Genomic DNA, 22,233 nt, shown 5'->3' with positions numbered 1-22,233 from the left:
GAGTATGGATTTAAAATTGCAAGGGAAAACTTTTAAAAAAAGAAACGTTAAAAACGAGAAAACAATGATGAAAATAAAAGATAAAAAATATATATTAAAAGTTATGAAATAAATATATATATATATATATATATGTATATATAAAATGAAAATTCATAAAATTAAGTTATTATCATCAAATTCTATTATTTACATTTATAAATCACCAAATTTTATTATGTTTCAAATCCCACATTCAAAGAAAGAAAATAAAGTGTTTAATTTTTCCCTCGAAAAAAATGAAAAAAAGATGTTTTTTTATTTTACAAATGAAAAGATCATGTTTTTCAATCTATTTAAACGAAGTTTATTATGTATCAAATCCCACATTTATCTTCTAGTAGTTTCTGGGCCATTTTACCGCTCAAAATGGCATTATTTACATCTTCTCATTTATTTGAAGAATAAAAAAATGGATTCAAACTTATATGGTCCTAACCACTTATATTGACCTTGGAAATATTATTTTGATTGGAGAAGCATCATGACATTATCACCCTTAAGGGGCATTTCAGTATTTGTATTTGGGATTGGAAAAGGATGCGAAGTTCTTTTGTTGACACGGCAAGTATACCTCTGCCTAGAAAACAGTCTATTTTTATGAAAGTTGTTTAATCTCTTTTTAGATTATTAAAAAAAAAAAAAAAAAATGACACGGGCCTACATGGAATGAGAAGGAGAAATTTACATCATAGACATTCAATCAAAATCATAAAACTGGATATCGAGTGGGTCCCTTATTCCAACATCATCTGTGGTCCACCAACGTGCTTGCGTACAAGTTTTGCGTCCACCCCTCTAGGGGCCAATTGGTTTTTTATTTTTCTTTTACCAAAACCATCCAAAATTCAAACCCTATCACACGCAAGCAATTCCTTTTCTTTTGTTTTTTTATTTTTTCAGTTAAGGGTTCGTGGCTACAGAGGTGAAGGTGGGTTTAATAGGTTGTGAGATTAGCTTTCCTCAGTCTCAATGCTAACCAAGTTAGCTGATTAAGATGACGCCTTCATATTTCTCTTAAGGCTAATTGCTAACCTAAATTTGTATTATTTGGATTATTTGTTCAAAAATAAAAGGATAGGCTAAGCTAATAAATATCTTTTAAAAAAACAGTTGTTGTCTTTTAGAATTTAAAAAACAAATAAATAAATGAGTTTGTTATCATTATAAATGATATTTTAATAAATATTGTAAAATATCTGAAGTTCATTAAAATGTCATAGAACAATGATAACAAAACCCTTATTTATTTTTTAATACAAAAGGGAATATTGATATTTTATGAGTATTTATAAAGAAACATGGCTCCAAAAAAATGCTACTGTCCCAAGTATATGAAAGAAAGGTAAACAATGCATTATTTAATTTAAATTTTCTTTTCTTTTTTTTTTCTTTTTTTCCTTTCATTTTTCTCCCTCTTTTTCTTTCAAATGACCATTCTTATGTACACTGCAATTCAAATTGGTTGGATATTCCCTTCATAGCTACACTTGCTTTAGCCGACCCCCGTGCATCCCACCTCAGTTATATAACATTTACCCCCACGCCCACCCCTCAGAAGCTTCAAAGCTGCTTATCTAAGCAGTTAAAAAAGACTCCACCCCAAGTTCCCACTCTCCAGGTAGGTAGCTACATCTTCTGATTTCTCTCTCCATCTCTACCCATGACACAAGCCGAATTAATATTATGTGTGAACCCCCCTTGTGGTCGGACCTAGAAAAACAATCCATGTTCAGGTATAATGGTAACTAGGCTCGGAAACAAGCAAGTGAAAGGTGGTTTCAATTCCAGATCTGCAGTATTACCAGGCAAACTTTACCACCTCACCGAGTTGGCACCTTCACACTAGCTATACTGATTCTAATCCAAACCGACCAAGTCCAACACAATCCAACACCACCCAGATTTGATCACTGTTTTCGCAATTTTTTTTTATTGGATTTAGTTTACCGGTGGGGGCTGCAGTTTTTGAATTAGGGGAGGTGGAGATTTGTTTATAGTTTAACGGCAAAGTCCTGCTCACTTGCCCTTCGATACAAAAGAGCTGAAGCTTCAACCCTGTGAGAATGAAGACATATCTTTAGACAATTTGATGCATAAATACTGAATTCCATCTAAATTTCATAGGGTTCTTACCAGCCAGGGTGGACAACAAATCTTCCTGTGGAGAGAGCCCAATTAACCTGTTTTAAAGAAATATGTTAAAAGATGATCTCTTTCCTGAAATATGAAATTTAGGGTAGCCCCCAGGTATCATCCACAAGGCCATCAGTACAGCGTTATAACAAGTAACTACAACGCTTATTACAATTCACAACTTCTTTAATTATTATTATTATTCTTATTGTTCTTGTTATTATCAGTATTGGTATGGAATTCTATCCCATTCTTCTGGTCATCAGACCAATTTCTGGTGTTACATGATCTCCTAACTTGAACCCTTGTGAAGCTGTATCTTTTGGTACCATCATATTCAATATTGGGTACTTGAGATCTTCTAGTTTGCTAAGTAATCTTAAGCGGCAAGTTCAATGAGTTAGGTTCTATGGACTATAGAGAGAAGCAAGCATACCTTATCAGTCCCAAGAGAATTGGCAACTACATGAGTAACCTGTTCATCAATCTGAATAGTGCATACAGCACCAAACTGTTCAGCTGTCTGCCACAGTGGGTGTAGGTGGGGATTAGCTTCACCCACTGGAAAAATCCTACTAAAGACTACACGGCAGCCAGCCAAAATCTTTTGCTGCTCCGAGGCGAGGACATTTCTAACATCCACATCATGTAGGGACCGATGAGAGAAAAAAGTCTGGTGTAATCTCTCAATTACCTATTTCATATCAGAAACAAATAGTTGAGAATAGAAAAAGAGACTGAAATAGTAGGAATCTTAAAAGCATGGGTAATGCATCAGAGAGCCTCACCGCCAAGGAGGATGCCAGGGTGCCATCTTCCGGTCGCTCATCATGATCAATCTCAAGAAGGGAAGGGCCCAAAAGTCCAAATTGGCGTCTACTACAGGGAAAATAGGTGTATCTGCAATACAGATTAGTCAGAAGTGTACACATTAAACAAGCTGGATACAAACATTTATTGTAGCACACACCAAAAAAAAAGTGCTGAACTTACCTCTCTACAACTATCAAGTTCAGTTTGTTATGTGGCCAGACTCTTACAGAATCATCTATGATCACTACAGCTGATTCCATACCCAAAACCCCTTCCAAATCCTTATTCTTGGGTAGCTTCTCCTCACCATCAAAAGGGTCCCCATCGTCTCCCTTAGATATAACTCGTCCGGCAAACAAAGCCCCAGTGGGATCAAGCACTTTTGCCATCTCTGTGGCATATAATTTGTTCCCCATTGTGTATAGATGCATCTCATAAAGCTTACTAGCCTAATAAACGGTCACAGAAAACACAAAGTACTTCAATATCTAGTAAGGATCTGAAGACATTTAAAACTACAATCATCTAAAAGCAATACTACCTTCTCAAGGAAATTCCATATTCCTGGTCGCAACTTGGTCCACATCCCCATGTGTGGAAAACGGAAGAGATGTCTATGCGGTTTTTCTCGATCTTGTTCTTCCTTCTTTCTCAAGATCTCATCATGCAATGGGTCTACTTCAACAAACTGAACAGGCGGAAGAGAGAGAAAACATAAATAAAATAAATTCACGGAAGAACAATCCCTTCTAGGAAGTGAAAATAATTTAATTTTATGCATTCATATAGTGTACCTTTGCTGAATTAAGAAGAGTGTGATCCAGATCCAATACAAGGCAGAGCTTCCGGGCTGCAAACATTTTGTTCTGTTCTTCTATCCTCCTTGCCCTCTCTCTTTGAATAGCAGCTTTCTGCTGGTCATCATACCCTTCAAATAACTGCTCAACATCTCCCCATGGATTCTGTAGTCGAGTGGGTCCTGCTATGCTTTCTTCAGGTTTCGCACCAATCCCAATTTGCTGGTCACTCAACTCTGTTACTACAGCACCCACACCTGCCTTTTCTGTCTTAACAGGTTCTGGTTGGGAAGAAATGGACTGAGAAACTGTTGGGGGTGTATTAGTTGCTTGAGAAGTAGATAACATATGGGCAAGATTTTTCAGCTTCTCTGCAAACTGTTGAGCAATATCCGGGGGAGGAGCAGGTTGAATAGGCAAGGAAGTTGTCTGGGTCTGCTCCCTTTGTTGTTGGACAGTTACACTGTCGTTGCTGGTCGGAGTAACTGATGAGGGTGCTCCATTTGTTTTAAACTTGTCGGTTCCCAAGCTTTCGTTCTTTTGAAATGTACTACTGTGGAGAATACGCCGAGGGTCACGTGGTTTCATGCGTTTTTGTCCCCATTCACCTTGAGGGTTCTGTGGATAGTTAAATACGATTTGTCATGAATAGAAATAAGAAAAACATAAAATAATAATAATACAAATAAAAAGGAGGCATTATAGCAATAAATATAGCTTTCAATGCACTACAAATATGAAGTCACAAGCAACAGAATATAAATTATTAATCTCTGTACGTTCATCAGATAAGGTCGTAATAAAGACTAAAAGACTTAACCATCAAGGTCTTTCGTGTTCTTTATAGCAATGTACACTACTACAATTGAGATGGTATGGATTAAATCACAAAAATAACAATCAAGTATAAACACAATGAAAATTTGTTTCAAGATTATAATCATGCACACTCAGAAAGGATATGGTAATGCTCACCATTGAAGTTGTTTGAGCAGGAACCTTATGTCTAACTGCAGGTTTTTGTTCAATCTCTGAGGACTTTGAGGAAGCAGAATTCACCAAGGGAGCTATTCCTGGTATTACACTCGAGCTGGAAGCAGGTTTCATGTTTTGGGCTGAATCACTAGACTTCTTCTGAGCTCCGGCTGCTAATCTCTGTTGTTCCATAATTAGCTGCATCAGCATGGTTGGGTTCACGGCAATATCCCTCAATAAAGAAGGCAATGATGCTGTGGTACCAGTACCTATGATTGGCAATGGCTCATTTCCACCAACACTCACATTAAGGTTACTACTGGCATCAATATCCCATCTTTCACTAGAGACAATTTCTCCATTTTCTGATTTTCTAAGATCAGTTCCCATGTTCTTGGCCAATCTGTTCACATCAGTAGCTTGGGTACCAACAGTGCTGCTCTCCTCTAACCATCCACAACTTCCTGATACCATTTGTACATCCTTAGATACCGCAAAATCTGTCAACCCATTTCTTTGCCTTTTCAAAGTTTGACCATCCAACACAGACTCTACAACAATATTGTGCTTCCTTGAACAAATTATTCCCCCAAGAGTATCACTTTTAGTTGCACCTGCCAACAGAGGACGTTGATTGAGATCTAAACCATCCCCTTCAGAATTAGCAAACCTAAGCCTAGGATCTCTATTCTTTGCAGGAGCTCTTAAAACGGGATTTGATACAGAAGCCAAGTGTCCAGCAGCTTTAGCAGGCATCTGTCTTTGTCCCATTGAGCTATCCATGTGGGGGGTAGGAGAACCGACAGATCGTAATGGAAGAGGTAAATTCAAATTTCTAACATCACCCACTGTGGAAGAACTAGAAACCTCGCCAGTAGAATCACCATCTCCATCATCGCACTCCTCAGAAGGAGTTGGACTTGGAAGCCTACTAGTCAAAATGTTTGAAGTCCGACCGAATTTCTGTTGATAGGTAGATAAAGCTTTTAGGGCATCAGTTTCATAATGATGCAATGTTGAATCTTCACTTTCATCTGCTATCTTGGGAGTGGCCAGCTCTGACTTACTTACCCCATCTCCAACAACCTTTAGTTTCTGTACAGGCAAAAACGGTAGGGTTTCCCGTGTGGGCGAAGGAAGGCTGTCTGCATCATGATCCCTGTGAAGGTCAAGCAGGGGAACCAATCCACCTCTACTCCTGGAACCAGACAAGACTCCCAGCTTCAAAGTCTCAGAACCCATGTTTGCAATATTTTGATCCCCTGATTTAACAGGTATTGGTTCCAAAAGAATCTTATTTGAAGAATTCAACACTTGACCAGGATTTTCACCTAAAATGCCTAATTCATTGGGATTTGTCCCATTATCTTTTTTCATGGCCTTAACATTTGAAACAACAGCTTGTGAATCCAGGTCATACATCATGGCCTCTATCTGTGCACAAAAATACCAAGTAAAGTTTAGTCATTATAAGATATTTTCCTCATCTAAAGCTAAAAACTATTTTGAAATCACCTCTTTCATCCTCTCGGATGAGAAAAGAGTGGTATCTTGGCTCTTTACATGAGTGAGCAATCTGTAACAAAAAATGGCACAATTCAACATACGTGTGGAAGTATAAATAGATAAAACCAAAGAGAAGAGCTGCAGAAAAACCTCAAAAAAAGATCTTTATTCTGTTCTTGTTGTTTTGGGTTCATGGAACAGAACACCTGACAGCTCAAACCAATGCAAGACAATATATAAGATTCTACAAGCACAGACCATGTAAAGGGAACATTTTTTTTTTGAATATCACTATAAAGAGGTGGAAGGCATGGATAATCAAAAAATAAAAAAAAAATATTTGCGCATCTTACAGAATTAATAGCTTGAATCCCAGTAAAGGATTGTTGAATGAGATCATCTACGTCTGTAGCACCATTCTCCATTATCATTAGCTTCAAGCTATCCAAAGATGCTTGTAGCTCCAAACAAACTCCATGAAAGGATCTACAAAAAATTAATCAATGAAATCAATCCCAAATGCATACTTCCTGATAAAAATTTCATTTTTAAAGTTAATGAGACTTGAAAGTGATCAAATTCAAATTTCTCATTTAAAATTCTGAAATCTCCAAAGCGATTGCAAACTTACTTCTCAGCATATTTCACAGTTACAGTCTCTAAAGCTCCTCGAATTGATTTAATCTGCTTCTCAAACTCTCCTTCCGAATTTCTTCCCGAATCACTAGGGAGTGAATCATTGGCATTGCTCCAACCTCCTTCAGTTTCCTCAACCATCTCCGTATCCAATTCAATCTCTCCTTCCTCCAATTCTCCTTCCTCCTTCTCAACTCCACCAACATCTTGTGCTTTACTATCAATCTCCTCACTACTATCATCAATTATCACATTACACACTTCCTTCATAGAACTAACACTTCTACTATTATTATCGTCTCTGCTGTTCACCAAAAGATTGGATCCCGATCTCTTTGATTTCTCTTCGGATTCAAAGTCCCTCATTAAGATCTCAGTTAAGGGTTTATTTTGCACCGCTTGCGCCCATGCAAAATTGTACAAACCAGATCCATAATTACTCGAAACAGGATAGTTCAATAGATCCCCCATCCAAACCCTAGAATCTCCCCCCTTTGGGTTCAAAACCTTAGCTTCCTGTTTAAAATCTTCTTCACTTATTTCCTCAACCGAATAACTATCTTCAGAAATCTCTCCCTCCTCGATATCTTCAACTATAGATCCATCATTCGCCATTCAAATTAGATTTCTTCCTCTGTTAGGGTTAAAAAAACAGTATCAATTAGATCCAGCGACGCACATAAGTTCTGAAACACTTTATAAATCGGATCTAAAGATAACTTATGAACAGGTCTTTGTGAGATCAAAATCAAATACAAACAAACTTAATTATGATTCTCCGCTAGATCTATAGATCTGCAAATTAGAAAAAACTCGATTTCGATCCCAGAATCAACCAATTTCAGAAAAAAAAAAACCAAACTTTATAAACTCATTTGGTTGACTCGATTCAGCTATCGATGGAGATTAGGATATACGAACATTTGAAATCGATATTTCTCGAGAAAAAAGAGAAAAGATATTGAAGCAGCGATGGAGAACGCAATGACGACTGAATGAGGAAAGTCGAAAGAAGGTTTTTAAAGAATTATTTTAAGATCTCATGAAATCTCAGCCGTCCACGTCAGCAAAAGGTGAGACGAGAGTTTTAGAACTCTAGGTATTATAGCGTCATCGATAGCCCTGGCGGAGGAGGATCAACTTTTAGGGTAGGACGACTTTTCCAACGTTTGAGCCCACCACAAACATTCGTTTGAGATCATGGTTTTAAAACTCGTTTTTACGTCTCGTCTCTCACCCTTCTTAGCAATTCGGAATACGGTAAAAATTCGTTTTCTATTCGATTTTGAATTTCAAAAATCCGGTCAAATATGCGGCAAATGCTTTGTATGTGTATTATACATCTAAAGTAAAAAATTCGAAAAATAAAAATTCGGTAATGTAATTATATGATTATAACTCTAAATTTTAGAGTGTAGTATACATTGCAAAAATATAATAAAGTTTAGAATCCAAAATTTAATTAATTAGTCATCCACACCCTTATCATAAAATGAATTCGCATACCTGACAAAAATACATATCATTAACTTTAAAAAGATGATTCGACTGATACCGATAAAATAAAATAAAAAGATAATTCGGTTGTTAACCTCCTTCCCACATTGTAACCTCATACAATCCACAAAATAAAGTATAGTTAATGTTTCAAGAGTCTTAGTTTTAAATAAAAATAAATAAAAAATTATGAAAAAAATGGTCTAATTACAAGTCTATTATCAAGTCAAGATGTATCACGACTACTACCAATAATATTTATATTTTCTGAAATAGCCTTCACATTTTCAAAATCTTCTTCACGATCATCATCAATGTAATGAGGAAGCTCCCCAAGATTCTCTAAGTTAATGGCTTTCTTGTCTATGATCCCAAGATCTTTAGAAGCATCAAACATCATTGCATTCACCATAATATAGATGAGATCCTCCAACATGTTACAAAGCAATCGATTTCTTTTATTTGTTTTTGTTGCATCAAAAGCACTCCAATTACTCTCATATGATGAAACATTACATGGTTGGCTCAATATGCGAATCACAATCTTCTTAAGAGTAGGAACCATACTTCAATTTGCTTCCCACCACACTCCTACATGAAAAAAAACTAGCATCATATTATAAATACTAAAATAAAAGATAAAAATAAACTTATGAAGATGTGCATTTTTCATCTGACCTATTGAAAGATAATGAAACATTTTTGGATGCGTTCCATCATAAATCAACAATTGATATCCAAACTATTATTTTTCCTCGATATTGAACATCTTATTTCCAAGGAATAATAAATCATCTCTCACATCAGGTTGATCATAGACAACCTTCCTCTCATATATCAAAATTAGATTGAGATAAGTCGCAATCTCATGAACTTCATGTAACATGTTCTCACATTGCATTGATTCAAGTAATTGTAGTATTTTTGAGTAATTCTCTAAACTATATATATTTAATTGTGTAAGTCATTTCCTTGTCCTTTCCATTGCTTCATATATGTATCCCGAACTCGACCCATCACTATCAACTAAGTGGAGTACTTGAATGAGAAGCTCTGATGAAGACAAAGTCTCTTTTTCATCTCTTTAAAAATCTGAATTATGGACTATGTTTCCAACCTTTTTATAATCTAGCTTGGTGTTAAATGACAAATTTATCCAAGTAGTAGATGTCATTGTATATTGTAAGCCTTCTTCAACTTCAAAAACTGATTGAATCATAAAAAAATGTGAAGCAAATCAAGTTTTTGATTACTTCCTTAATTTTTTAGCTATGTACTCTCTCATTAAGTTCAAGACAATGTTATGCTTATACATGTAGTCAACAATAGCATTGGTATCATCAAAAAACCTATTCACTCACTGTAGTTGTATGTATATATCCTTCAAAAGTAACTGAATCCCATGTGCAACACATCGTTCTTTATAAATGTGTGGATATTATCCATGATCAACTCACCTGCAAGTCCATAGTTGGAAGTATTGTCTGTGACAACTTGCACAATATTATGAGGACCAATATCTTCAATTACAGAAATGAAAATTCTCGTCTTTTGTTTGTTTGACCTCTCAAATGACCGCAAAATAAATAGCTCCTTTGGGAGAAGATTATATCACATTGGTATAAGAACGACCGTTCATATCAGACCTAATGTCTGACATTACATTACAACCCCATAACACTCAAGAAGCCTTAACTCCATCAACGTAGTCATGAACAACTTTTATTTGTTAATAACCAATTTGGTTCGTAAGGTTGAATAACTTGGTGGTGAATAACCAACGCCAAAATCTTCTATAGCCTTAATTATATCAAGAAACGCTCGTGTCTAGATAACATTAAAGGGGGTGTTATTCTTGAAAAAGTGATCTGCTACCATCATATCCACATGTTCTTTATCTTTGTTGTTAGTCATTGTTGAAATGGTAGTTTGACGCATATCTAATGGTGCACGATCAACTTGACTCCCCATATCACTTTCTGTATATGGCATTTTCTTATCAAATTCACTACTACCACCAATGGCAACAATAGCTGTAGCTTGAAAATCCTCAGGCACTTTTGGACAACCAATAATGTCTCATCCCGATAGTTTAGATAAATGTGATTTTATCATAGATGCTACACTGAGATATTGCATCTCACAAAAATTGCAAACAAAATGACCGTGCAAATCATTAGCATACTGCCAAAATGAATCTCTTACGATGAGATTACAAAAAAATTTCATTTCTTACGATGGTTAAACTTTGTGCATCATATATAATGGATGCCAATGGTGTCAAAAGTAAAAAACCAAAAAATTAAAAATAAAAATTATCAATAAGCTTAGGAGTCTAAAATCTACTCAAGACAAAAATATATACTTTTGCAGATTACGTTTATATGAATGCCATCAATCATATAAATGTATTTTGTGTGTGTGAGTGTGTGTGCGCATGCGCGCACTCTATTTATTTAGAAATCCAAACTCAACATAAAATTCTAAAATGTGGAGGCTAGTTGGCTTTCCCAAATGTGGGAAAAAGGTAATGTTAATCATGTAAATAACTGAGATGGGCCAATGGTCATATCATAAGTCTAGCCTTACTAACTTAGTAAGAATTAAAATCTTACGAAGGGTTGTTGAGATCACCTTATAACTAATTATGAAGTGTCTTAATTTATGGGAGCTCGATCGGAATTGATATTTAACAAAGTTATATTTTTTGCTCAAATCCTAATGGTTAAGTTCATGGAAACCCTCAACCCTGGTTAAGCCTACAAAAGTTGTTTCTAAGAAGCAGAACTCATCCACATATCCAATGTGATACTAATCAATAAAAAAATATGTACATGAATGTAAACCTTTTTGTATTTATTCCAAACACAAACCCAACAAAGTGAACATTCGTCTTTTTTTGTTTTTTAGTATTTGTTTCACGATTTCCACCAAATGTTGTGAATTTCTTTCATTTATTTTTAAATTGTTCATATATTCTTATAATCTTATTTCATTTCTCATTCATAGTTATGTAAATAGAAAATGGTAGCAAAAAGGTTTGATTTCACATATTTTTTGGATTCATAAAATTTACCTAGTATCGAGCCTCCATGTTGGAATGTATTATAGCGTCAAACTACAACGGTACTTAGTGTTGAGATTCAACGATGTGAACATTTTTTATTCAAAGAAACTTTTGTTAGACAATTTCATTGAGTTTCGACACTAGGTACCATTGAGTCTGAATGCTATAATACATTCCACAACTAGGTTCGACACTGGGTAAATTTTATGAACAAAATCTAAATTTTTTGTGAAATCAATTTTTTTGTCATCATTTTCCATTTATGTAATTATGGACGGGTAATATAACAAGATTATAAGAATACATAAACAATTAAAAAAAAAATGAATGAAATAGAGGAGAAATTAATGATCTTGTTAGAAATCTTTAATAGATCCTGGACCGAGCACAAGAAAGTATGGATTTACAAGCTTCACCATTGTTCTTCAAATTTATAATTGATTTGGTGAATTTCAATGACTTCTTGGTAAAGATAATGAAACACCCTCTCTCTCTATTTTAATGGTATAAAATGTTAGGAAAGAGAAAGTTACAATTTAGAAAAAAATTTCAAGGATTTATAAAAGAAAATTTGCCATTGCCATAAACCTAGGGATGTATATTCGGGTAAATCTGAACCGACAGCATGACAAAAACCAAGACCAACCCGAAAATCTCGTGTTTGGGTTCAAGTATCAAAGGTCAAAGTCGAAGAACCAAAATTTTCGGGTAGAATCGAAATTCAAAAATTTGTATTGAAATATTTTTAAATAAAATAAGATTTATGGGAGTCAAACCTTGGATATGGCCATGATACATTGTCTTACCAACTCAACAAGATTTACTTTGTGTTAAAACTAATAAAAATAAATATAATAAATCAATTCTCAATTTGTCTTCGGTCTAATCTGGTCTTGGAGGGGTAAACCCAGACTTGAACTTATATTTATCGGTTTTGATTCGATCTTTACCTAATCAGATTTGATCTGATTTTTTGCTCGGGTTTGAGGTTCCGGGCAAAATGTACATCCCTGCATAAGCCTATGAGATTCTTATGAAATGTCTTATAATAAAATTCTGAAAAATAAAAGCAAGCATTAGGAAACACCCATAGGTTATAGTGTATAAATTTGTTTGGAGACTCGATTGTTCTTTCCAAGATACGTGGTGGAATATACCTTTTCAAATTTCATCACTGCTTACATTATATATGCACCACTTGAAGACGCCACTTGCTTGGCAATTTAATTACCAAAATACCTTTCATACTGAAGAAAGTTTTCTCTACAACGCGGCTGTAATACTATGGGGTCTTAAAAATAGATCAAACTAATCTTCATCGATAACTGATAAACTCACTTGGCTTTGAAGGTTAATGAAACACCAACAACTAGGAGAAGATATATAAAAATCGGTAGTGCTGGAGTCAATTGAAATTGGATATAATCCTAGAGATGGACAACATGGATCTAGAAGACCATCCAATGGACTGGGCGTAGGGTTAAATGTCGGCCTGGGTTGACAATGTCATTCCTAAAGTATCTATGATTCCTACTTCTTTGACCAAAAATGTTCAAATTAGAGGGTTAGGAACCTTCGCTGGCTCAATTTTGGTCTGTAGGTCAACTTGACCCTAATCTAATAGGGTGGTCAAAGCATTTGATAGGTTAGTGTTTCTGAGAATTTCCACGTGGCATTTGAACATAGCGGTCTACTGTGTATTTAATTTTGGGCATTTTGGTTATACCCCTATTGATTTCTGTGAGTATATAAAATTGACCTTCATTGTGATCTTCTAAAAAGACGAAAATACCCATATTCAAATCAAAATGAAGAAAGTCCATGAAATTTTTACTCCTAGTGGCTTTTCCGAACAAATCAAGGGTCAAAGATGTATTTTGATTTTTGAGTGAAAAAAAATAAGAAAGATGAATTAAAACTTGAAGAATGATGAATGCACGTGGTCTTGGTATACAATTAATATGGTAAGGGTACATACTTGTACATTTTTTTCTTGTGTATCTTGATGAAAGAGATCTATGGCTCTGTGCTCTTGCCATGTCAGCCGCGTACCAAGACCTCGTCTGTTCCTCACAACTTTAGAAACTTTTATCCAAGAAATCTATAAGGTTGCAGATTATGGATTTTTGAGGAAAAAAACTGAAGAAGGCTATTTCAGTCATTTTATATTATTCTGTTAAGGAAGACAACGGTGTAAGGGTACTCATGTAGCCATGTGTTTGAAAAGAGGTATCTAAAATATTTATCAAACTTCGGAGGGGGTATACCTAAATAATCCTCTAATTTTAGGTGTGTTCGTGTCTGTAATTTTATCGGAAATCGGAGGGCATTTTCATCTAGATATCACGTATAAATCACGCGAAAGAGTAGCCCATTAAAGCGGAGTCGCATTTTCTTACAGTGTCTGAGTCTGTGAGGGTGCGCGAATAAGGGAGAGCCATTGGTTTTCTTGAGTCGAAGCTTCCCTTAAATCCCTCAAACCATCTCTCTTTCTCCATTTGTTCAATCAAACCCTCTCTTCTTCTTCTTCCCTAAAAGAGAAACAAAAGAAATCTAATGGCCTTTTCTGAAAATTCCCGCCAATCTCTCATCCCAAGCTTCCTCTATTCCACCTCTTTGACCAACAAAACCCTAGATTTCGAGAAATTACTCAGCAGAAACCCTAGCTTGCCTTCATCCCCACCATCAAATGGAGTCTCGAAGAGTTTCGTGATTCCTGCTCCAAGCGAGCCTGGAAAGATCGAGATGTATTCTCCTACTTTCTATGCTGCTTGTACCTTTGGTGGGATCTTAAGTTGTGGTCTTACTCACACGGCCGTCACTCCTCTAGATCTCGTCAAATGTAATATGCAGGTCTGGTTTAAATTGATCTACCTTTTTTTTTTATAGTTCTTATTGGGATCCTGATTTGGGGTTTTGTTTTATTGTTTATCATTTGATGGCTAGTTCTTGTTTCATTCGATCTACTTTTATTGCACTTTATGTTTTATTTCTTTTGTATTAGGGTCACGCGCCCCATTGATAATAGTTTTCTTTTCTCCCGATTTACCAATAATCCCATTTCTGGTGTGATTTGAGTATTTTTCATCCGTTTGTTGGCTGCCTTTGAGATCCTGAATTGTAATAGCTTGCTAAAGATCTTATTTGTTATGTTGAAATTACCAATTCCCATCATTGGATTAGCTATTATTTATTATCAATTACAACTATACAATGGGAAATGAACTGGAGTTTTTTCCTAATTCTTACAGGGCATTTTTATGTTCGGGACCATGGTTTTAAATCTCGTCTGAGACCAAGACGACTCGTCTGATATGTCTCGGTATCGTCCACCAACGAGATGGATAGACAAGTCAAACGTATCAGTTGAGATTTAAAACCATTGTTCATTTTTTCTCATTGTTGAATGAGACGAGATGTCAAAATGAGTTTTAAAACCATGGTTGGGACTCGAGAGCTTGATCTTGATTTGTAGCCTGTTGGATATTGTAATAGAATTATATTTATTGAGCTGAGTTGTCATTCATCTGTTATTTGGATGGTTCCATCTGTGTAGTAGTTAGGATTTGAAGTTCATGATTTCTCCTGATTTGGTTTCTTGGTTTTAATCTTTGGTTACCAAATTTGTTTGTTATATTGTTTCTTGGTTTTTTTTTTAAACTTCTCATTTCCAAAAAAACTATTTGAAATCACCCTATATTGAGGACATAGGGGTATTCAAATTTCGAACATTTAAAGATGCCATCTCTTTAAATCACCATTTATCTGAGTATAGGATGAGTTGGAATAGTTTGGATTCCGTTACTTCTGTTTTTTAACATAATTTTTTCTTGTTAATCTTTTCAATAATTGAATTTTGAATTCTTAATTCCGTTTTTTTTTTTTTCGTTTTTCATTTTTTTTATATTGGCCTGTTTTTCATTTCTTTTGGGAGTTCCAATTCCTCAACTGTATTAACTTTGTAGAGTTCTCTTCTTCACGGTTCTATTTCTCCTTGTGCTGATCTTCAGATTGATCCAGCTAAGTACAAGAGCATCTCGTCTGGTTTTGGAGTTTTGCTTAAAGAGCAGGGCGTTAAAGGTTTCTTCAGGGGTTGGGTGCCGACCCTGCTTGGTTACAGTGCGCAAGGCGCCTGTAAGTTTGGGTTCTACGAGTTCTTTAAGAAGTACTATTCTGACATTGCTGGGCCTGAGTTTTCTGCCAAATACAAGACCTTGATTTACCTTGCTGGTTCTGCATCTGCCGAATTTATTGCTGATATTGCCCTTTGCCCTATGGAGGCCGTGAAGGTCCGGGTCCAAACTCAGCCCGGATTTGCCAGAGGGCTGTCAGATGGGCTTCCCAAGTTTGTCAGATCTGAAGGCTATCTTGGGTATATATCCATCATTATTTCTGGCTTCAGTATACTAGTGGTAGATTTCTATGTGGTATAAGCAATGCAGCTCCTTTTTTCCCCCCTAATTTGTTATCAAATCTTTACAGGTTGTACAAGGGAATTGTTCCTCTTTGGGGGCGTCAGATTCCATGTAAGCTAAAAATATTTGCAGAAGCAATTTTTTCTTTTCCTAATTTATTCTCTCATTCTTTTGTTTTTTTGAATTGGAATTTTTTATAATCTTTGGGTTTATAATGTTGCAAAGTGGACTATTAAGATTATATTTAGTTTTGCTTGTGTGTTATCTTCATTGTCTTCATGCAGTGTATGATATTCCTTTTTCCTGATTTGTAGGCTTTGTTTGATCTTATGAAACACAGTTTGTCCTGTTCTATTTTTTTCCCTCTCCCAAAAGTTTGGGTATTTTGTACTATAACATGAAAGCCTGTGGTCTTTCTGTGCCTAAATGGGACTGTATGGACTCTTGGCTGTTCCACTCAACTATTTGCTTAAGATAGCAGTGTGATGCTTGTCAGTTTCTAGTGAACTGAATCCTTTTGTTTCATGTGACTCACATGCTGTTACATTTTTCATTGGCATGTCTCCTGTCTTCATGCAATGACACCTGTTTGTTCATACTCACTGCACATGTCCCAATTGTTTAATTCTTTATTCATTTGTGTGTATTTTCCGGAGAAAACATGATTGCAACTAGGTTATGTAACTGGCATAGTACTGCATGATGTTGTAGGACATGGATCATACTTGTTTGTTTTGATGCTTGCCCTCCAATAGGTAAATTTAAAAATATTATTATGGTATATCAAATAACAATGATGATTTTTCATTTATTCTTTACTTATTTTATCATTATATCCTGACATGCAGTCAGTATGAAAGGTTGGATTCCTTTAGGGGTAGATAACATAGTTTTACATGTTATAATGAGAATCCCGAGGCTGATAAAAATAAACTAGAGTACTATAAGCCACAACTTAGTATAATTTAAGTTTCATTCGTTAATGCTAAGCTGCCCTAAGATGGACACTGGATTTATGTGCGAGTATTGGTATATGCAGAATTTTACAGTGATTTTCCCGATGATCAAATTCTGTCTTTGTTTTTACTATTTTTTTCCAACCTAGTTATTCTAACCATTCTTGGTATGTATTGGTTTGGACGTTCCAAAGATGTGCTGCTTATCTGGGAACTAGAACTCAAAAGTTGCATAAACATGGTGAAAAAGTAATTTCCTTGGTATTACAGGCCTAGACTTGGAAAAAGTCAACATAATCTTAGGCAGCATCTTAAGTGATATTGTGCTGTTGTATCTGATCACATCTCTTAGGACCTAAAGCCCATGAAATTAATGGACTGAAACAAACTACTACGTATTGTCCTGATTCTCATTTTTTCCTCTTTTCTAGTCACTTATAATTCATCTTGGAAGCCAACCATTATTTTCAAGGCTGTATGTGTGCATGTGGAAAATTACCGCATCTTCTTTAGCCTCTTCCAATGAAGTGGGTCACGGATAACTGTTTTAGTTGATAAATCATCTTTCCCGTAGTTTCAAGACATTATCACAGCTATAACAAAGAAACCACCAATATTATTATTAAAGAGGAGCCTGTCTTTTATTCACTTGGTTCTGACTTTGTGTTTCATCCCTATCAAGTCTGGTTTCGCTTTCCTGCTGCTAATTAAAGTGATTTGCAGACACCATGATGAAATTTGCATCTTTTGAGACCATTGTGGAGATGCTGTACAAGCATGCTATACCAACACCAAAGGACCAGTGCAGTAAATCGCTGCAGCTGGGTGTAAGCTTTGCTGGTGGATATGTTGCCGGTGTTTTCTGCGCTATTGTTTCTCACCCTGCTGACAATCTTGTGTCATTTCTCAACAATGCCAAGGGGGCTACCGTTGGTGATGTGAGTCATCTTCTCCTTCTTATGTCCAAGGCTCTTCCCTTGTTTGGCTTGTTTTATTTATTTATTTTGTTTGTTTTTGTAGGCTGTGAAGAAGCTAGGTTTGTGGGGTCTCTTTACCCGTGGTCTTCCACTTCGTATTGTCATGATTGGAACCCTCACGGGAGCACAATGGGGAATCTATGATGCTTTTAAGGTGTTTGTCGGCCTGTAAGTATCCTCTTTCTCATGGCAGCACTAGGTGACTTATTCTTTGTTTTGGACTTGTAGCTGCCCTTTGTTTCCCCCCATAAAGTAATTAAGTACCCTGGAATCATTCGCCTCTCTTTAATAATTTAATTATTTTTTTGCTGGCACTATGCAATGTTCAGGCCTACAACTGGTGGTGTTGCTCCTGCTGCTGCTGCTGCTCCTGTGGCAGCTTCACTCGTGAAGGCATGAACTTAGGCTGATGAACAAGGCTTTACTTAAATGAGGTTGGAGAATGAGGAAAGACTTTAGAGAGGAATAACAATTGGATTGGTTCCATGACAGACTTGTCTCATGAACCAATGTTGAGAACTGTATTCTTGTATGTCCCCATATATGAGAATTATTTTGTTCTTTTTCTTTGCAGCTATTTTTGAATTTTGGAGGATGGTTTTGATCTCATCCTTTATTCACCGATGACTGAATTTGATCTATGATTAGGAAGTGAAAACCTTCAATAATGAAGGATATATTTGGGGATTGTTTTAGTATTTGGTCTCTGTTTTATAATAATACAATTTGGGTGTTGTTCAATGTGGATCCACAATTCTTTCTTCTCTTTCCTGTTAGTTATCCCAAGTATGGGAGAAAAAAAAAGTGCTGATTGCTCGTGAAATGCGTGTTGTGTTGTGATGTGAGTAACAACTTTTCCTGTAGTGATGATGGGTGAAGATGGAGTTGATGTTGGACTTGGAAGATTTCCAACCTATAACAAAGGAAAGAGAAACCTGTACATTTGGACAACTTGTCTTACGAGACTTAGTACTTGGGGAATTTAGGCGACAGATATGGTGCACTAAGAGGTCACCAGACACCCGTCATTGGAAAAAAAAAATCCTCCTTAAGGATGGATAATTCATAACCCTTAAAATTTCTATAATTTTCCCATCATGGGCTTAAAGTCGAGCCTTTTTATGAAGTTTATGATAGAAATCTCAGATCCAAGGGTCTTGTAAAACCAATCAACTGATTTCAAAAGAAAAAGAGTTTAGTAAGATTTCAGACGTCAATATGATCCTAAGCCACAGGGATGTAGAGGACAAAATTCAATGAACTTCAATAAAAATAACTTAAAATGGGTTATTTTTCCCCTTTTAATTTTAATGTTAAATTTTGGAGTTCGGTGAGAGTGGTGACAGTTCAGTAGTCATGCATTTTCAAAACCTTGGATTAAGCCCCAAAAAAAGAAAAAAATTTTTGATTTTTTTAATTTGAGTTTTTCCATGAAAACTAGAGGATTGTGGTGTTGGATTGTCAATTTGATAATCCATTTAAGCTCAATGACCCTTACTAAGATTTGAAACCTTACTAAGTAAGTAAAGTGTTTCGCAAAGAAAAAATATACATGATAATAAAGATTAATTTTTTAAACTCAATTACATTCAAAGTCCACTAGCAAACTTTTTTTTTTTTCTCTTATCGTGGGTATCCTCACTTTTTAGGTGAGACTAGTCCATGGTCACATGCACCGCCTGCTCAGAAAGTCCTACGTGCAATTGGTTGAGTCAAGGGTCAACAAGACCTAAGAGGGTGGCCCCAAGGAATTCATTGCTTTGTGGGGTTTCGAACACTTGACCTACTCTTCCTAAGGAGTTTATCAAAGATCGACTTGCCACTATTTTACGTGATTCCCTCAAGATTGAGGTACATTCACGGATCACATTAATTTCACTATGAAGAGAAAACTCGTAGTTACAAATTACAATATTTTTTCAAAAAACGAGAAATATAAATATCCCGAGAAGCCTAATTAGGATTTTACATAATATTAATAAAATTACGAAAATACATCCTTCTTGACCAGTACTATCAAGCTCCACAAACCACAACATTTAACGCAGTGGATTCTCTCTCTCTCTTCAAAAGGGCCATGAGTGACACACCAGAAACGTTTTACACCTTCCCACCTAACTTGAAGAATATCTCTCGCAGCAAAATCAAGTTTGAGTAGGGCTTCCAGAAATTTCAAATACTTTTGTGATCCAATCTTCACCCTTATTTGTAAATATTGAACTTGAAAATCTTTTGTCCAAATAAATATTTACCAAAATATCTATAATTTCAACTTTGAGTTTTTTAAATGGTGCTGTCTGCCAGTTGTTTATATTTCTACCACAACTTATTAAACTTCAGAACATGCAGAATCGTTCAATTTCATAAAGAAGACTAGATATTAGGGGTGCACATTGGATTGGGTAAATCCGAGATCCGAACCAATCCGAAGCTTTTGGATTGGATTGGTTCGGATTAAACACACACACGGTTCGAGTACGGATCGAAGAAAAAAAAATCCGATTAATTTGGTTCGGTTCCGGATTAGGATATAATAGAACCGAACCAATCCGAAAACCGAACCAATTATATATATATAATTATTTAAAAAATAAAAATTTCGGTGTTTTATTTCTTTCTTCTTCTTCCTTTTAATTTTTTTATTATCCCAAAGTCCACGTTTAAAAAAAGTCCTACTTGTTTTAAAGGTTTGAAGATTTGAGGAGATAGAATGCTTGGATTGAGGAAGAAGGTATTTATTTTCAATAAGTATGAGAACCGAGAATCGATCCGAACCAATCCGAACCAAAATTGGATTGGATTGGTTCGGTTCTATAGGGTAATTGGATTGGTTCGGTTTCAAATTTGTAGAACCGATCATGTTTGGTTCGGTTCCAATTTTACCAAAATCCGAACCAATCTGAACCATGTGCACCCCTACTAGATATATACCGAATTGTTCATCCAAATATGTAAGCCTGTCTGGTCATAAAGAAGAATACCTACATTATTGACCAAATCAGCGTTGACTGCACAATTTCTAATCAATCATATCTTTTCATCCTAGTATTTTCTCTTTAAAAAAAAATATTTTTATTTTTATTTGAAAATTTCAATTTTAATTTAAAATAAATAAATAAATAAATGAATGCCATCAGAAACTATTTCTTAGACATTTTACAAAATCATTTTCATTTATATTAGACAAATTGTTAGTTTTAAATAAGATAATCTCTTGGCATTGTGATGGGATACATTCAATATGGTACAATGTATTACTACATTAATGGGACGCTTCTGATAATATATGAAATTGTGCAAATACATGCATGAAAGGGGTGCATGAAATGGATTAGAATGGGTTGGATCCAGGTACAAATTCCACTTTTGGAAAGCTCAAACAGTCGATTCGATTCATTTTCTTTATACGCCTTATCCCTTACCTTTGGGGCCAACTCGCTATGATTAGAGTGTATGTATTCTACCATAAATCATAAATTTAGAAGTTCAATGATATTAATATAAAGGGTTGGGATCCGTTGACTCCTAAGAATGACTCACAAAAAAACACATGATTCCAACCCTTTAAACACAAAATCTAATGATTGAGATTTATGAGTATCTTGATAACACAAATCTCAAAGATACTTATCTTGAGGATAAATCTCAACCATTGGATTTTGCATTTAAATAGACTCATAGCTCAGTTGGTATGACACATTGCAAAGCGACTTTGAGGTTGTGGGTTCAAGTCCAACTTACCCATAAAAAAAATATTTTTATGATAATTATATTATTAAGTTGTATTAGATAATATATTGATTATTTGGAATCATGTAATGATGGGTAAACCAATGGACACACCTCAAATATGCTAAGCTAATTGTAGAGGCACATTTTTTTACTCTACCTCAGGACCTGCAATCACTATGTTGATGCCCCTTTTGCTTCAATGGATCCTCATTGGTGTACCTACTACCTACACCAAAGAACCTTTGATACTTAAGTAAGTCCTCAAAACAAGTTTGGCAGTATTTTAAGTGCAAAGAGTTGCATACCTGTGAATGGCATGGGTGTAGTCATTTTATAGAGAATGGGATAGAATACCCCTTTTTAGATCGTTCTTAATTAATCTTTTTTTATTTTTATTTTTATAGAATCAATTTAAGATTTTTAAGAAAAGAGTCATGATAATATGACGCTCCCTTTGACACATGCCATCATCACAGAACCATGGATCATTTGCTTTTGGATACATAAGAAAAAGATTTGTCCTTATACGTATCCCAAGGCAAATGATCTACGATAATGTGATGAAAGTGTAAAGGGTCATGTGTCAAAGGGAGAGGGTTTGAGAAAAATCATTAGTATTAAGAAAATCAATCCAATAAAAACAACTCTTTCGTAAGAGTCTGTTGTCAATCAACATACACATCCCAA

The 22,233-nt window shown here is 35.4% G+C and overlaps 2 protein-coding genes across 2 annotated transcripts; one reads left to right on the top strand and one right to left on the bottom strand.

Moving 5' to 3' along the window:
• Positions 1-1,410: 1,410 nt before the first annotated feature.
• Positions 1,411-7,997, bottom strand: LOC147395159 (RNA polymerase II C-terminal domain phosphatase-like 3). The gene is made up of 12 exons (XM_086454295.1): positions 6,898-7,997; positions 6,620-6,752; positions 6,417-6,472; positions 6,276-6,336; positions 4,761-6,194; positions 3,783-4,403; positions 3,530-3,676; positions 3,169-3,437; positions 2,964-3,075; positions 2,612-2,869; positions 2,176-2,222; positions 1,411-2,097 (listed from the first exon to the last, which is right to left on the bottom strand). The coding sequence occupies exons 1-12, from the start codon at positions 7,515-7,517 to the stop codon at positions 2,034-2,036; spliced, it is 3,822 nt and encodes a 1,273-aa protein (XP_086310421.1). The 5' UTR covers positions 7,518-7,997; the 3' UTR covers positions 1,411-2,033.
• Positions 7,998-13,843: 5,846 nt separating this feature from the next.
• LOC147395158 (mitochondrial phosphate carrier protein 3, mitochondrial-like) lies at positions 13,844-18,555 on the top strand. Its single transcript, XM_086453785.1, has 6 exons — positions 13,844-14,319; positions 15,477-15,838; positions 15,949-15,992; positions 17,561-17,775; positions 17,858-17,982; positions 18,144-18,555. Exons 1-6 carry the CDS (start codon positions 14,023-14,025, stop codon positions 18,211-18,213), a joined length of 1,113 nt encoding a protein of 370 aa, XP_086309911.1. The 5' UTR covers positions 13,844-14,022; the 3' UTR covers positions 18,214-18,555.
• The last annotated feature ends 3,678 nt before the right edge of the window (positions 18,556-22,233 follow it).

Source organism: Akebia trifoliata, chromosome 9, assembly GCF_017979445.1.
Source record: "Akebia trifoliata isolate Shusen 1 chromosome 9, ASM1797944v1, whole genome shotgun sequence".
NCBI classification, from domain to species: Eukaryota; Viridiplantae; Streptophyta; class Magnoliopsida; order Ranunculales; family Lardizabalaceae; genus Akebia; species Akebia trifoliata.
Note: the sequence above shows the minus strand (reverse complement) of the source record. Positions and strands in the feature narration are given on the sequence as shown.

What these genes read in the sequence shown, in the direction of transcription:
- LOC147395159 (XM_086454295.1), bottom strand. Translation starts at nt 7,517, where the DNA reads ATGGCGAATGATGGATCTATAGTTGAAGATATCGAGGAGGGAGAGATT. An exon ending in GGATTCAAGCTATTAATTCT is followed by an intron (nt 6,473 to 6,619) that starts GTAAGATGCGCA and finishes TTGAGCTGTCAG; the next exon opens with GTGTTCTGTTCCATGAACCC. An exon ending in CCCTGGCATCCTCCTTGGCG is followed by an intron (nt 2,870 to 2,963) that starts GTGAGGCTCTCT and finishes GATATGAAATAG; the next exon opens with GTAATTGAGAGATTACACCA.
- LOC147395158 (XM_086453785.1), top strand. Translation starts at nt 14,023, where the DNA reads ATGGCCTTTTCTGAAAATTCCCGCCAATCTCTCATCCCAAGCTTCCTC. An exon ending in TCGTCAAATGTAATATGCAG is followed by an intron (nt 14,320 to 15,476) that starts GTCTGGTTTAAA and finishes GCTGATCTTCAG; the next exon opens with ATTGATCCAGCTAAGTACAA. An exon ending in AGGGGGCTACCGTTGGTGAT is followed by an intron (nt 17,776 to 17,857) that starts GTGAGTCATCTT and finishes TTGTTTTTGTAG; the next exon opens with GCTGTGAAGAAGCTAGGTTT.